Source organism: Oryzias latipes, chromosome 9 (assembly GCF_002234675.1).
Source record: "Oryzias latipes chromosome 9, ASM223467v1".
NCBI classification, from domain to species: domain Eukaryota; kingdom Metazoa; phylum Chordata; class Actinopteri; order Beloniformes; family Adrianichthyidae; genus Oryzias; species Oryzias latipes.
The window spans coordinates 31,894,121-31,911,353 of NC_019867.2; the positions used below are offsets into that span (position 1 = coordinate 31,894,121).

A 17,233-nucleotide genomic window follows, 5' to 3' on the forward strand; every position below is an offset into this window, starting at 1 on the left:
GAACCATTTTGGTTGGTACGGGGGTTTTTCTGTCTTCTGGCTGTTTGGTGAAAGAGTGAAAACCCCAACACCCCTTCTGCGGTGGTTTGGACAAAACGAGGTGAGGCTATAAAAGTACAGGTTTTTGGACAGTGGAGAGAAGGTGAGCGTGAATGGAGATGAGTATTGGAAACGTTGGCTGGTGAAAATAAAACCTTTTCATTTCCTTTAGGACTCAGACTGGTCACTTTAGCACAGCCGCTTCGCACCACTCCATTACAGTGATTTAAAAAAATGATGACAATTGTATGTACGTTTATTTACTGGTACATGTGCCATACTACTTTTTTTATACATTTATAGTTGTGAATTAAGTTCAGCTTTCTTTATTGATGGATTTTTTCTTCTACTGAATTGTGAGGGGAAAAAAGGATAAAACAATGAGTTTGCTCTGCTCCCGTTAGTTCAGGATTGTTTACTTTGTCTTTAAGTAGTGACAAGTGTGTTTTTACTGAAGTCGTTCTTGTTGATTGTCTAAAGGTCGTGTCACACAGCCGCTACGTACATTTAACAGATTTTCCATGTATAAATGTCTGTCTTTCGTGATCCATGCCTGATATGTGTCAGTTATAAGTGTTTCTTACATTCGTCGATGTGCACAGATGTCTGTCGAGGGCTGTGAGAAACGACCTTGAGAGAAGTGCGTGCATCTGTCTGCATGGCGCTGTGGATGAAATTCTAAAATCCAAAATGTGTCTGTGCTTCCAGATAGAGGACGAAAACAGACCATCGCATTGATGTTAAACATTTTAGTTTGAAGGACCAAAGAGGATGTGTCAGAGTCAGAGAGGAGCTGAGACTGTCAGAGGTTTGCAAATGAGGGACGGGATCAAAGGGAACCACCAAAGAGCTGGAACTGGGGGGCTGCAGCGAGTCCCATGCAGACTGAAGGGACTTCACCAAACTCTGTGAGGACGGGAAAGCTGGAAATACCAGAGCAGCAGGTGTCCCAGCGTTTAACCACACATAGGTCAAAGGGACAGGCGGCTGATGCTTCCAGGCCTTCAGGAAACCTTTGGACACGATGGGTTTGAACATGTCTTCCTATGGACGACAGCCATGGGTGAACCAAAGCTCAGCTTTCTGTGTTCACAGAAACAAAGTCTTTAAAAGTGTGTGTGTGTGTGTGTGGGTGGGGGTGGGGGTGGGGGGGGGTTTGGGAATAAGGAAACATCTAAAAGAAAAGTTCATCTTCATGTCTTGATTTCCTTTTGTCTTTCTATGCATCAAATGTATTCCTTTATCAGCTACTTTTCCCTGCACTGTTATGAAGTGTGGCCTTTTGTTTATTTATTTATGTTTGTTCAAATAACACCAAACAGATATTAAAGGTTAATTTGAATTTTTTGTTTCTGCTTTTGAGCATTTCTGAACTCAACTCTCAAATGAATTTGAAACTGCTTTTTTTATCCCACAGGAATAATGGATCTAGGATTTTTTCTTTAGTCATTTCAAAACTTTGCACTGTTTTTCTTTTTGTTCACACTGGATCAATTTTTCTCATTTGACGCTATCCTGCAGAGTCAACATCTTTATTCGCTGCTGTCTTCCAAGAGTCTGCAGAATTACTGCCTTTAGCTGCCGTCGGTTTCCAGGATACAAACGATGGCTTAAGAAAAGAGAAGAAAGAACAAGTAAAATAACGATACTAAAAGAAAATAGAAATGTAGATTAATGTAAAAACAATAATAGTTTATAACATTGAGATCTATAAGGTAAAAGCCGTAAGCTGTGTATGGCAGCTGTTTTGATTAGGATGGATGCTGAACGTCAGTTTTCTAAGACATTCATGAACCTTCTGACACCATAACTCCCAGCATCACACAGCAGATGCTGATAAGTCCCGCTGTCACCTGCTTTCATCATAAAGAGCACCAAATGTCAGTATTTCTAAATGGGAAGCTTTGCATTCACTTGAGCAGAAACAGCAGAAAAATGCCTCTTCCTGCACATAATGAGCTGCTGTTTTCTGCATGGCACAAAAAAGAGAAGAGTTTATTTTTATTTTTACAAAATCTAACTGTTGGTTGGTGTTTTGTGCTTTTTCTATGATCAAGAGAAATGAAACATTTGTCATTTAAAATAATGATGTCCTTTTTGCTTCTCCAAACACAAAATTACTTCTAAAACCTGGTCCCAGCGTCAACATGGACTGACACATGCACATCAAGGCCGTGTCGCACCTCGTACATTTTTTGTATGTTACACGGATAAAAACTGTTGAAATTTTTCACAGATGAACCTCGAATGAACCACGTAAAACCACAGAAGTAGGAATAATCCACACAAAGATCACGTAAACTAACATGGAACATGAACCGTGTGGTTATTGTGCTGTTTATAGTGATTTGTGCATCAATTATGTCATTTGAACGTGATTTGTTCGTGGAAATCCAAACGAAAGATGCTCTCTGTGTCCATCCGATCTAAAGTGGAGAAAGGAGCTGTCAGCTGCTTTTGGTCAGAACAGACATTCATGTTTATTGCAGGGATCTTCTTGCTTGGCAGGAATCCATTGTAGTTTGCTGTGTAGCTGTTTAGTGTCTGAATGGTCAAATGTAACGTTTTTTCTTGCAGGTGCAGAGGAGTTCCTAGAAAGTTCCAATGAGACCGAGCTGGAGGCTTCTTCTCCTCTTTTTGCTGCTGATGTTCTTTAACTTTGATGCTTTTGTTTTATCTTTTTCACAAGGAGATTTTCGTTCAGTACTCTAATAAATAATTAGATCTGGGAGCACCAACTCCTGCTTTGTTTCTGTTTTTGAAGGTCAGTATTTTCCTCACTTATTCTTCTCTATCAGCCTCTGCATTAAATCCACCATATTCTCCCTCCATCAGTTGGTTTTTAATTAGTGACTGTGTTTCTCTGCTAACAGGAACGGCTATCTGAGCATCTTTTTCTGCTGTAGTTAGAACTGAAAAGCAAAACTTTTTGACATTTTTGTGGGATTCCTGAAACGTTGGCTCAGGAGAGCCTCTTTGCTCCTAAAGAAGGTAAGAGTGAAGGCCAGAGCCGACCAGCACGGACACGGATTTGGTTTGGAATAACGCTCAAGTGAAGTGAGCCGAGCGTAAACATGGAGATATTTTTAAATCCAGAACAGCTGACTTTCCTGCTTCAGACCTCACCCCTGTGTGAAGTGATGCTCCCCCCACCTTGTTTCCCTCCCTCGCACTTCATTTCTGTTGCATCAAACTGAGAATCAAAGTTATGCAGATGCGGGCGGATGTGCCGGAACACAAAGTGACTATTTCTGTGGTTTGTCTGCGTTCCTCTTGAGCTTTAGTGGTTAGTCATCTTTGTAGTTACATCATCTCGCTCACACGGCCCTCCAGACGAGCAGAGGAGGATGCTCTGCAGCCCACAGTCACACACACCAGGGGCCCACTCTGTGCCGGTCACTTCTACTGCTGCATCCCGGTCACAAGTGGAGGACTTTCAATGACCACAGAGGGGCAAAGGGCTGCCCAACGGTGACCACCACGCCGAAAACAGATCACATCATCCCGAGTGAGATCGAACGCTCATCATCAAACCAGAGCGGCTCAGAAGTTTGTGTTCTTCTTCCCGTTTGTCTGCTTGGAGCTGAGCGCTCAGGTTCTGCTGTAGAGGCTCCACACTCACATTTACTGATGGTGAGACGAAGCGTCATGCAGGACGGAGCAACTCTCAGCATGAGTGTCTCTAGCTGGCATGTAGAAAACACAAACACAAGATCAGAAGCTGAATGGAGCCATCAGCAGCATCACTGCCTCTGTTCTGTGTCTGTTCTTCAGACACAAAGGGAGGCATCCTCCTGAGGATGGATTCAAACCGGATCCATGCTGTGAGACTTGGGACTTTGACTGAGGGGGGGGTCAGGATTTGCTTCTGTCCTGTGGTCAATGCGGGACTCACACCTTTCCGGTGGACTTCTGAACCTCTCTTCCACATTTGAAGCTTTTCTTGCTTTCTCCTGAAATATGCTGGTGGTTGTTCTGTCCTCATATGTTTGGACCTTTCTATCGTCAGAAATGCTCAGACGGTTTATGGATGGCAGCAGCTAATAATGCTGCATTTATTGTTAGCTACTGCGATACAGAAGATGGACAGCGAGTGATCACAAATGATGTGGCAACTCAGCAGAGTGACCCCTATTTTATCAGTAAAATTCCTATTCAGCCTTTTGTCTTTGAATCTGTGAGATATAAAAGCAGGAGGTGTAAAGACGACACTGTTATGTCTTTTCAACAATTACAAACCACATTTCATGTTCCTCAAAAACATTTTTTTGCATATCTCCAACTGAGACATTTTATTTCTTCTCATGTTATTTCCACCTCCGCTGTTAATGATGTAGAAAAGTTCTTGGGGGATCGCAAAGACAGGAGGCACCTGATTGGATCATTTTATTCTCTCCTTAACTCTCTAGGCATATGCCTCCTTCCAGATATTTCCCGTAAATGAGAAATAGACTTAGACTCTCAATATATAGAAGATGATTGGCAAACAGCACTCCGCTTGATTAAATCTACGTTCACGTGCAACAGACTAAGAGAGACTCAGTATAGAATAATCCACAGACTCCACACAACTCCTGTTATTTTACACAAAATTAATCGTTCTCTGTCTCCTTTGTGCTTGAAATGTAATTTGGAGAGAGGAATATATTTTCACTGTTTTTGGGAATGTAGGAAAATTTCTAGATTCTGGAATCATATTTCATCTGTGATCAGTGAGATCTTGAAATTAAAAATCAAGAAGGATCCAGGTGTCTTCCTGTTGGGCCTTCCCTCGAGGAAATTACAGATTCCTACTGCACATTATAAGCTTCTTGAGAAACTGCTTTTAATCGCTCGGAAATGTATCTTGACACATTGGATAAAGGAGTCCCCTCCCACTGTCACTCTCTGGTACAGAGAGGTGTTCAGTACACTTCCTCATGAGAGGTTACATGCAGTTATGGAAGGAAGGGAGGAGATGTTTCTTACAACATGGTCTCCATTTTTAAACCATCTGCCTGCCGACTTAAAGGGTCTACTTTTACAGGGACAAAACATTAAGCAATCTTCTTTAATGCCTTCTTCATAAACAAACTGGTCAGTGGACTGAGACACCTGTGGAAAAAAAAAAAGTTCACATCCTTGTATTTATTATTACTGCCTGTATACCTTTTTATTTATTTTTTGTCTTTACTTGGTTTTTATCTTTTTCATAATTATTATTTGTTTTAATTATTTTACTTGTATGGCTGTCTTAAGTTGATGGGTGGGGGGGGGCTGACATATTTTTGATACTTGATGCTTAAACTGTTCAAATGTTTTTGTGTTCAAATTGTTCAAATTTTGAAAACAATAAAAATTAAAAATAAAAAAAATAAAAAAACATTCCATCCCAATTGATCAACCAAAAAAAAAAAAAAGCAGGAGGTGGGGGTGCAGTGGAGGGCAGCAGACCTCGGCTTCGCTCCAAACAAAGATTGGGTTGAGTGTTTGTGCTGAGACTGCTGCAGACAGCAGGGACGTCTGTCACCTTTACCACACAGGTGCTCTTTACCTGCACACACCAGTGAGTTCCACTCGAGACATCGAGAAGACAGAAACTCCAAATGTCTGCAGGACTTGGAAATTTTTTGTCCTCCAGCTTTCAGTGACATAGACTTCAGCACCTCCTGCAGCCAGAGGTGTGGAGCTCGGGTTAACAAACCCGCAGGACTCTGGGCTTCATGCCACAAAGTTGTGATCAATCTCTCTGTTTCTTCCACAGTGGATGTAAACCCAAACCTCATATGAGCAGAGACAGGTACTTCAGAGCTTGCAGCTTGAGGTCCAGAGTTTGGAAATGGATCTGTGACGAAAATGTTTGAGCATCGATTCAACTGCACCCTGCAACCTTCTCAACCTGAAGACTAAATTATGATCAATGCAGTCATTCTGCAGCACAAAAAACACTGACACTTTGAAGATCTCTTTCTACCTAAAAATGCTGGACAGACAGGAAGACAGACAGCCTGGTCTCCCTGACAACGGAGCACCATGGCTTCACCATATGTTATCATTTTTTCAAAAGCAGTCCCCTGAAGGCCGCTTTTGGACGCAGGAGCTCCAGAGGAGCTGCTCTGTGGGGCCTGCAGTCACGTGTTCTGCGTGCGCTGCCAGATGTTTTCATCCAAAGGCGCGCGCACACGCATCGTCAACCCCTGTCCTGTCCCGGCCGTTCACACGCGCGCTGGTGTCATACCTTGACTGCTTCTACGTGAGTGACGTTGTCAAACATCATGTCGTTGGCCGCCACGATCTGGTCCCCGATCCGGAGTCCTTCTCTCTGGGCGGACGAGCCCGGCTCCACCAGGGACACGTAGATCCCCACTCCGTGCTCCGAGCCCCCGCGGATGCTGAAGCCCAGGCCCTCGTGGCTCCTGGAGCGCTTCAGGGTGACTTTGCGCACCTCTCCAAAGAGACCCTCCCAGAAGAGCGCGGCCGTGGAGCCCGCAGCCCCGAATCCCTCCAGAGGAGCCGCCGTGACCGGCTGCTCCTGCAGGCAGCTGACTGCCGTGACCGGCTGCTCCTGCAGGCAGCTGACTGCCGTGACCGGCTGCTCCTGCAGGCAGCTGACATAGGTGTGCAGAGTCGGGTCCCCCTCGTCTCCGTAGATCTCCACGCTGCCGTTGCTGGGGAGCAGCTCCGTCTTCAGGTAGAGCCCCTCAGAGGTGTACTGGTCAAAGAGCAGCTGGTCGGACCTCGGGATGACCAGGCGCAGCATGGGCAGCAGCTGGCGCTTGCTGGGGGTGTTCAGGATCACTTTCAGAGTCTGGACCAGGTCGAAGACGTTGCGCTTGGCGTGGTAAACGTTCAGGCAGTGGATGAACTGCTTCCTCTCCACGTCACTCAGCAGCAGGTTCAGACCGTTGTGGAGCCTCCGGACGTTGGCCGATAGCGCACGGCCGCCCAGGCCGGCGTGGTTCAGCGGTGTGCCGGGGGGAACGCGCTCCAGATCAGCGCTCATGTCCGGGCACCGGCGCGGCGGGTTCAGACACGGAGGAGGGCGCGTGGAGCATCTGGCGGGGCGCGCTTCAGCCTGGTCCTCACATCGGAGAGCTGAGGAGGACCATGAAGCACTTTCAACAGGTGACCACTGATCCAAGCGCGCGCGACGCAGAGGAGCACCCCGTCCTCTGCGTATCAGCTCCAAACACCCCCCTCCCCCCGCCCGCTGCGTCCCTGCTCCGTGGAAAGAAGCGTCCCGCTGCTTTCTGATCCCACTGGGGACACCTGACGGTTCAAAGTCCTACGAAAGCGGACCTGTGCAGACCCGTGCCACTGAAAATGACAGGACAAGACCCCCTCCACCCCTGTTGCCCCTCAGAGCTGCCCTGTGCCAGACGCAGTCCCCAGCGAGCGCGTGGAGCCACGAACTGGACTGTCAGACCCTTCGTCGGAAATGACGCACTCGTGTGTATGTGCGCGCGCGTGTGCCCGCGCTGGTGTGTGTTGCTTGGAAACTGACAACCACTTCTTCCTTATTCAGTGACTATTTCTGGCGAATAAAAGCAGAAAACCACGAGCTTTGATTAGAAAGTTTCCAAACTGAAATCGTTGTTTTTCTTTTGTTTTTCCATGAATCCAGGTCATTTCAGGATTTGAACACCAATGATAACTCTACAGTTCAGGAGGTAAATGCCTGCAGCCTTCTGGCTGCTCCATCTGGATGCAGGTGGCAGTTTGTGCCTGTCAGCCTCTAAGCTCATCAAACTGCATTATAGCAAAAGCCGCTCTGAAGCTCCTTGTCATAACTGGAGCCTAAGGCTATTTTAAAACAGCTATAAATAGAGTCTCCGAGTTGTCTTCCTCCTCATGACACTTAAAAGATTCCTTTGTCCAGACTCCTCACTAATAACTTCCAAAGTTCTGCCTGGAGACCGGTTCCCTGCAGAAGGCAGCTCAGCTCTGCTGACAAAAAAAGCCTCCCGTTCTGTTAGGAAGGTCTTTATGTTCAGCAGAGGACACCACTGCATGCCATAAGCCAGGCTGCCCTGCGATGGAAACACCTTGAAAAACTAATACATGACAAAACACACTGTCCTCCAACTGATTTGGGGCGTTTGTAGGAAACAGCTGCCAAAAAATGCAAACGCAAAATAATCACAGATCCTGAAAAGACTGGTGACCGGTTGGATGAATGTGTTGGTGAGGAGAATTATGATGACTCATTCAGCTTTTTCCCCCTCAGCTTGTCACGGCTCTGCTTCTCAATGAACTCCAGGAGTCCCAAGGTCCACATAAGACCACAGAAATGATGAGCACTTCTTTGTTGTCCACTCCTAAGGCTGTGTCACTCACCCACTATACGTACAATTAGTGCACATTGCATGAATGAAAATTGGGCATACGTAAATATACATGCAAAGAGTGAGAGAAGTTGTGGATGTGTCACAAATGAACTACGTTAAAACCACGGAAGAAGTACAAATAAACTACACAAAGAACGCGTGAAGCTGCACTTCCATGAGCAGAAATCACATCCCGTCAGCACCACGGACAGTTCCCACTGCGTCCCTCGCAATGTTTTATTGTAGCCCTTGTGTTATCCTAGGCACTTTACATTGGGAGTTGGGTCATCTAGACCCACTAGACAGTGCTCTGAACCTTTTTTCTTCAATGATTTGTGATCTTCACTGGTGTCCATGGATTACATGAAATCTTTCCACCTTTATCCACCTTTGCCATGGTAGGGAGAACACCTCAATGGAAGGGGGGGTCATAGCACAAGGGTTAAGCATTATATCCCTGCAGTTGAAACTGAAGAAAATGTTTTTTTAGGTGCACTATAAATGTAAATTCAAGAAGCATATTCTGAAAACAAAGTTAGGACACCCTACTTTCCCTTGCTGGTGTTATCTTCTTGGCTGACACTTGTTGAAACCATTTCCTGGTCTCTGACTTCAAGTACGTTTATCCCACTCTTCCTTGTGTTCTAGCTGTAAGACTCCAGACTCTTCCGTTCTTAGTTGTCCTTGTCTTAAGTTATGGTCCAGTTCTCCTACAGCTGAACGTTCAAACAGAAGATCTCACATGTTTTTCAAGCATAATTCATATGGATCCCATGATGGTAAGTTGACCAGGACCTACTGCATTTCAGCAACCCTAAACCACGACACGTCCACCTCCGTGCTTCACAGACCTGGACATGAGGGTCCAAACGCTCTCTACCTGTGGATGATCTTCTGGACAAGGCAGATTTCAAAATCCTACAAGATTTGACAACATCCCTTGGCAGGCTCAAAGGCTGATTCTGTTTGGCTGTGGAGGTCTGTATGGCTCGTTTGCTACTCTCACTTCAACAGTCAGGAGCTCATCAGACAAATGTTCAGAGAGTTCAGAGAGGACAGGGCTCACTCACAAGGCTGACTTATCATTTGAAGGGATTTGAATTATTTTAGGTGCAGAGGAATTTGAGGATGTCCCTTGTTCATCAGTAAGAAGGATTTTTTGTTAAATTAATTTAAAGATGATCTTGAGTAGTATTTTCTTGAGTTCTTTGTTTGTAATAATCTTTCAGTAACAGTGAAATTCCTCATGCATACATTAAAAATATGACCAGACAGGTTTTCAAATGATGCCCATCAGTTGTCACAGCTGTATTTACACTCAGACAATGATCTCTGGCGCCCCCTACAGGACATTGACAGGTTTTCATCTGCCCACTTTACCAGCCGTCCACGAGTCCATCTGCCTGTCAATCAAAAATAAATAAATGAAATTAAATAAACAACTACCTTTCCATACGCAAAGTAAATCCTAAAGTGATGTAATGAAAATGGAGACACAGCATTAATAAAAGTTTTCAACAGGCTGTGTGTCAAATGTTGTGTTGATAACACAGACGGTCATCTGAACAGCAGCCAGGCGACAATGAAAAACCTTTTTTCCAGCCGGGGGTGTCTTCACATACTGCACAGAAGCGAGGCTGGACAAAGGCAGAAGGGGGGGGGGGGGGGGGTACTACCCCAAATACTGTAACTGCCCCCCTGAACCAAAATTTTAAAAATCCAAAATGACCTAAAATAAGTTACAGAGCAAAGAAAAGAAAAAAGTTTAAGCCCATAAAACAAACTTTGCCTGTCCAAAGTCCGGTAAATGCAGAGGGTCAGGAAGAACCTTCAACATAAACATTTATAGACATATTAAATAGTTCAGAGGAGAAGATAGATGAACTGATAGTACGGTTTTCTTTGTCTTTTAGGGGCTCAGAGAGATACCACACCCTAAACTCTCAGCACACATATCCTCCCCCCACTGATATTCTACTTGCACCCTATAGAGGGGGTGGCTAAATTTTGGCCTGCACAGAAGTTTGTAATTGTTTACTTTAACATAGGCGTCAACTGGAAAGTACTCAGTTCTCAGCCCCTCCAGCCCCTAGTGGTCATCTAAAGAAATGCAGGAGTGGGAGAAAGGCTATGAGTAGTGGGATTCTCAGTTTAAAAAGAACAGTAATGTTGAGCAGAGGAGAGCAGAGCAGAGGGAGAGAGGCGATCATTTTAAAGCAGCAGATCAAAGGCACAGCACCAAAGGAGAAACCACTGAAAGGACTCAGGAGAGCAAGTCGGGACAGGAGTTTGGCAAATTTATGACAATTAAAATACTAATCTTGTGAATTTCTTTCTGCTAAAAAGCATTGCCCAATAAGATCTTTACAGCCCTGCTCCAATGAAAATTGTGTTTGTAACATGTTCTTGTGGCATTATTCTCGTTATTGATGACATGTATAATGAAAATTAGGATTAAATATGCTATTCTGATTATTTCTTTATTTAAATTGTGGTGAATCAGGACTAGATGAAAAGATGCCAGTTGAAAAAGATCTTCCTTGTGATGTAGAAAATACGCTGGACGGGGCCGCAACCTCCCTGCTCCGCCCCTTTCTGATCATCCTCCTGCAGACAAATGGACCATGAACGTCTTTGTTTTCCTGGTCTGTGCTGGAATCTGGATCAGTACTGGACGGATGGATATAGCTCCCATATTGCTGCTTTTGCTGTTTTTCACTGCTATTGTTGGGCTGTAATGCTGTGAGGGGCTGTGAGCCAACGGAACAGCGTACAAACAGAGGGATGATGGGAAATGATCACAGGCTTACTCCGCACCAACAGTCCCGCCCACAACTCAGAGGTGAATTTCTAATGAACTCCTGGTGCTCTGTAAAAACGGTCCTAGAAAATACAGGTTTTTGGATTTTGTCTAAAAACATAGAACAATCATAATGATATACATAATTAGTTAAAAATGTAAAATAGATCAAAAGACAATCAGAGTGGGACCTTCAGCCAATGTCTCAACCAGCAGACTTCTCCAAGACAAGGAAGAGCATTTATGAATGTTTAATGCATCCATGCATCACAGAAAAGGTGAGCCTTCAAATGTACATTTAGCCCCAGAGCTCAGTCTGGACTCGGTCCATTTGCCTTCTGGACTGGGTCCAAAGTAAAATAGCATCAACTGCAGGGATCTTGTGTTAACCCGAGTAATAAATGTCCTCCAGTGAAAAGGCGTCCAGTGAAGGAGCAGAAGCTGCTGCTGCTTTGGAGGAGATAACTGCCTCAAACGGGCCCAGAGGAAGGACGTAATGAAGCGAGCGGTTTTATCTTAAGGCATCAATCCTCAGATAAAACAGCCTGATCTCCAAACTCCACGTGAAAGACCTTTAGAAACGCTGGAGAAAAGGGTCTTTTTTAGCTGTTAGTGGCAGTTAATGGAGGGAGGTTAAACATCTTTAACCTTTTCGATCTAAAACAAACAACAGCTCAGGAATCTTTGCAGAAACGTTGCCACTATTTGTCTGATTTTCTGAGCTGATGCAAACAATGAGATGGCAGGCGACGTGGTCTGTGAGGCGGGTAGAAGATCATCAGGACAGACGCTGCAGAACGCTCTGAGCTTTTCGTTTGGGGGAAAAATGCCTGTTTGCTAAATTCTTGGATGAAGTTAGATTTCAGAGACGTGGAAAGGTTATTGATCCAAAACCAAAAGAAAGAAATTCACTTCAGACTGTGATTGGAAGAGGTTCAGACCTGAATCGAGCTATTTCAGTCATGTCTAAAGTCTGGCCCGGGGGCCAAATGCAAACCTTTTTCTACTGCCACCCAGCATTGCTGGAGCAGCTTCTGTTTGTCTGGTGGTAACAGAAACATTATGTGGCTTTGGAAAGCCCCTCAGTTTCCCAAAAGAAGAAGTCACTGCTGTCTTTTAGTCAGCATGAAATCACCAAATAAACGTAAAATGTAATGATCTTAAATATGTTTGTGCTTTAAATCTTTGAGATAACAGTGAACAGTGTTCAGAAATTTACCAACACTGCATGCCGATCAAGATTACAATCCACCTCAAGAGTGGTTTGTCTGATTCTGTTTAATTCCAGTTTCTCTCAATTCATCTAAATTTGAGCTATTTATCTAGAAGTCAAGCACCTGTAAAAATCTGTCCTGTCGCCATGGTTACTCATCATAGAATGCACAGAAAAGGGCCACATGTTCCAGCAGAAACTCCCGGTCTTTACATTTCTATTCCCATCACTTTCCTGAATATGATGGCTGTAAACGTTTATGCTGCTGCATTCTTCTGGAAGCGCCAAGAGCAGACATTGGTGTCTTTAGAAAGAGAACGGCTGTTGATAACTTCAGCTTTCAGTCTGTTTGTAAAGGTGATAGAGCGGCGTCCTGCTCCTCTATTTACCGCTGCAGCAGGGAAACGTGGGCTGTGCTTCGCTGCTGGGATGCAGGCGGCGTTCTGCAGGACGTTTGAATGGATCTCTCTGTCCAGCTGACCTCTGCCATGTGTGACGACGGCTAAAAGCACCTCGGTTTGCTTTGTTAAGAAAAGCAGTGAGCGGATGTCCGCCATGACGGAAAGTGCACACTTCAACCCACAAAGCAGGTTTTTATGGAACACAGACTAAAACAAAAACGCTTATTGTGATGTTTTCCATAGGTGGCTGAGCAGTTCTAGCATTGAGCAAACGGCGAGAATCAGGAACAGCTTTATCTTGTCTTTGACCATTTCTTATGGAGTGATATTTATGCCTCCACGTTGCACACAAAACTTTCAAAGTTGCAAATGAAAATATAAAATATTTGCTTTCAAACACTTTTTTTTGCTTTCAATAAATATTTTTGCCTATGCAACTCATATGTTGTCTAATTTCTCACAACAGTATTAAAGTTTCACCACTGCCATGGCGTTCTTAAACCAGTGAATTTAAACTTCAAAACAATAACCTGCAAAAGTGAGTCACCTTCTCAAAATGAAGAGTCATTTGCACAAGAACAAGTCAGCAGATCAAAATGGGCAGTTCATGCTTTACAGGCCAGTTAAAAAGGTCCAAACGGGTCCTTTGATCTTTTCACGTCAGTGAAAGTGTCGGATGCTGGAAGTTCTGACTCCAGCATCTTTGAACAATCAAGTCAAAAAGATGTTTTCAAGTGAAGACAGTGTCATGTACCAAACACCATAACGTTTGGAAAACTACAACTCAAGAAAAATCAAGACTCTGCCAATAAATGTGCACTTTTTCTCTGCCACCTCTTCTAGGTAGTCTTTTCTGACATGCAGAAGAAAACAACCAAATGTGAACATTTTTACAGTAATGTAATATGATACTCGTTTCTTTGCTATGACACCACAGCAGTGGTCTCCAACCTTTACCTTTTACATGATCCACAAGTGTCATCCTGATTGCATCAGTAATCTGTCAATCTGGTCGTCTGTGCGGTTGGCGGTTTTGTCCCCTTGCCCCACCCACCCCTCTTAAAAACATGTTGCCGTTTTGTAGACATATGGATGCATGTCATGCCAATTCTGCTCCTGGTTTATGCACACTTGTGCAGTGGGGGTTCATGTGATTCAGCTGTGAGTGACTGGGAAGAAGAGGCTTATTGTTGGTTTCAACTAATAGTTCACACACTCCTAAACTTCAGTGTCTAAGGGGTTCACCTAAGAAACCTAATTTATGGAGATTTTTATGGAAACTCAAAGAAAATATGTTTGACATGCTCAACAAGTGTGTGTGCAATGATACAACCAAGCAAATGATTATGAAACGATAATAGTCTTTGTACAAGTACAGTTTATTTTGAAAAACAGGATAAAACCAAATAAATTGCTGCTGAAACCATGACCTTCCTGAGGTACGACTTATTTTTTATTTACTGTACATGCGCTTTTTTCTAACAGTAGGAACAGTAAAAGAAAAATATTCATTTGCATTCTGTTTCTTCCCTACAGGCACAAACAACAACAACACAAATTGATGAACTGTGCTCCTCAGTTTGTTTCTTTTCATCTTCACTGCTGTTTTCTGAACATGGAAATGGAAATCTGCTTAAAAACAACATCCAGAGTTAATTTATGTATGTTATCTGACTCTGCATTGCTGCAGGTTAGAAGAATGGAGTTCATGTTTATGCTAAATAAAATGTGAAGAAGGTCGTCTCTACTGCTCTCTGTTGTCGCTGTTTATGTTCTGTTTTCAGGTTTTCTTCAGAAGTGTTATTTTGATGATGTGCACAGATATCAGCCGAATTAATGATTTTATGATGATACTGCGTGTGTGATGGTACTGCGTGTGTGATGGTACTGCATGTGTAATGGTACTGCAGGAGTGATGGTACTGTGTTTGTGATGGTACTGCGCGAGTGATGGTACTGCGCGAGTGATGGTACCGAGTGTGTGATGGTACTGCATGAGTGATGGTACTGCGTGTGTAATGGTACTGCGTTTGTGATGGTCCTGCTTGAGTGATGGTACTGAGTGTGTGATGGTACTGCATGTGTGATGGTACTGAGTGTGTGATGGTACTGCATGAGTGATGGTACTGTGTGTGTAATGGTACTGCAGGAGTGATGGTACTGCGTTTGTGATGGTCCTGCTTGAGTGATGGTACTGAGTGTGTGATGGTACTGCGTGAGTGATGGTACTGCGTGTGAGATGGTACTGCGTGTATAATGGTACTGCAGGAGTGATGGTACTGCGTTTGTGATGGTACTGCGTGTGTGATGGTACTGCATGTGTAATGGTACTGCAGGAGTGATGGTACTGTGTTTGTGATGGTACTGCGCGAGTGATGGTACTGCGCGAGTGATGGTACCGAGTGTGTGATGGTACTGCATGAGTGATGGTACTGCGTGTGTAATGGTACTGCGTTTGTGATGGTCCTGCTTGAGTGATGGTACTGAGTGTGTGATGGTACTGCATGTGTGATGGTACTGAGTGTGTGATGGTACTGCATGAGTGATGGTACTGTGTGTGTAATGGTACTGCAGGAGTGATGGTACTGCGTTTGTGATGGTCCTGCTTGAGTGATGGTACTGAGTGTGTGATGGTACTGCGTGAGTGATGGTACTGCGTGTGAGATGGTACTGCGTGTATAATGGTACTGCAGGAGTGATGGTACTGCGTTTGTGATGGTCCTGCTTGAGTGATGGTACTGAGTGTGTGATGGTACTGCGTGAGTGATGGTACTGCGTGTGAGATGGTACTGCGTGTGTAATGGTACTGCATGAGTGATGGTACTGTGTTTGTGATGGTACTGCGCGAGTAATGGTACTGCGCGAGTGATGGTACTGCATGTGTGATGGTACCGAGTGTGTGATGGTACTGCATGAGTGATGGTACTGCGTGTGTAATGGTACTGCGTTTGTGATGGTCCTGCTTGAGTGATGGTACTGAGTGTGTGATGGTACTGCATGTGTGATGGTACTGAGTGTGTGATGGTACTGCATGAGTGATGGTACTGTGTGTGTGATGGTACTGCGTTTGTGATGGTACTGCGCGAGTGATGGTACTGCGCGAGTGATGGTACTGCGTGTGAGATGGTACTGCGTGTGAGATGGTACTGCGTGTGAGATGGCACTGAGTGTGAGATGGTACTGCGTGAGTGATGGTACTGCGTGTGTGATGGTACTGCATTTGTGATGGTCCTGCTTGAGTGATGGTACTGAGTGTGTGATGGTACTGCATGTGTGATGGTGCTGAGTGTGTGATGGTACTGCGTGTGTGATGGTACTGCATGTGTGATGGTACTGCGTGTGTGATGGTACTGCGTGTGTGATGGTACTGCGTTTGTGATGGTCCTGCTTGAGTGATGGTACTGAGTGTGTGATGGTACTGCGTGTGTGATGGTGCTGAGTGTGTGATGGTACTGCGTGTGTGATGGTACTGCATGTGTGATGGTACTGCGTGTGTGATGGTACTGAGTGTGTGATGGTACTGCGTGAGTGATGGTACTGCGTGTGTGATGGTACTGCGTGTGTGAGGGTCCTGCTTGAGTGATGGTACTGAGTGTGTGATGGTACTGCGTGAGTGATGGTACTGCAGGAGTGATGGTACTGCGTTTGTGATGGTCCTGCTTGAGTGATGGTACTGAGTGTGTGATGGTACTGCGTGAGTGATGGTACTGCGTGTGAGATGGTACTGTGTGTGTGATGGTACTGCGTGTGAGATGGCACTGAGTGTGAGATGGTACTGCGTGAGTGATGGTACTGCGTGTGTGATGGTACTGCGTTTGTGATGGTCCTGCTTGAGTGATGGTACTGAGTGTGTGATGGTACTGCGTGTGTGATGGTGCTGAGTGTGTGATGGTACTGCGTGTGTGATGGTACTGCGTGTGTGATGGTACTGCGTGTGTGATGGTACTGCATGTGTGATGGTACTGCGTTTGTGATGGTCCTGCTTGAGTGATGGTACTGAGTGTGTGATGGTACTGCGTGAGTGATGGTACTGCGTGTGTGATGGTACTGCGTGTGTGATGGTCCTGCTTGAGTGATGGTACTGAGTGTGTGATGGTACTGCGTGAGTGATGGTACTGTGTTTGTGATGGTACTGCGCGAGTGATGGTACTGCGCGAGTGATGGTACTGCATGTGTGATGGTACCGAGTGTGTGATGGTACTGCATGAGTGATGGTACTGCGTGTGTAATGGTACTGCGTTTGTGATGGTCCTGCTTGAGTGATGGTACTGAGTGTGTGATGGTACTGCATGTGTGATGGTACTGAGTGTGTGATGGTACTGCATGAGTGATGGTACTGTGTGTGTGATGGTACTGCGTTTGTGATGGTACTGCGCGAGTGATGGTACTGCGCGAGTGATGGTACTGCGTGTGAGATGGTACTGCGTGTGAGATGGTACTGCGTGTGAGATGGCACTGAGTGTGAGATGGTACTG

General features: G+C 44.9%; 1 protein-coding gene across 2 annotated transcripts in view; it reads right to left on the minus strand.

Annotated features, from left to right (window-relative positions):
* Positions 1-7,432, minus strand: part of LOC101156094 (whirlin) — a 42,414-nt gene extending 34,982 nt beyond the window's left edge. The window contains exon 1 of one of the 2 annotated variants that reach the window (XM_011479825.3): positions 6,257-7,432. In XM_011479825.3, coding sequence (XP_011478127.1) covers positions 6,257-7,021 — 765 coding nt within the window. In that variant the 5' untranslated portion in view covers positions 7,022-7,432. The remainder of the gene's footprint in view (positions 1-6,256) is intronic. The other variant, XM_020706348.2, reaches the window with a different exon arrangement.
* Positions 7,433-17,233: the final 9,801 nt, after the last annotated feature.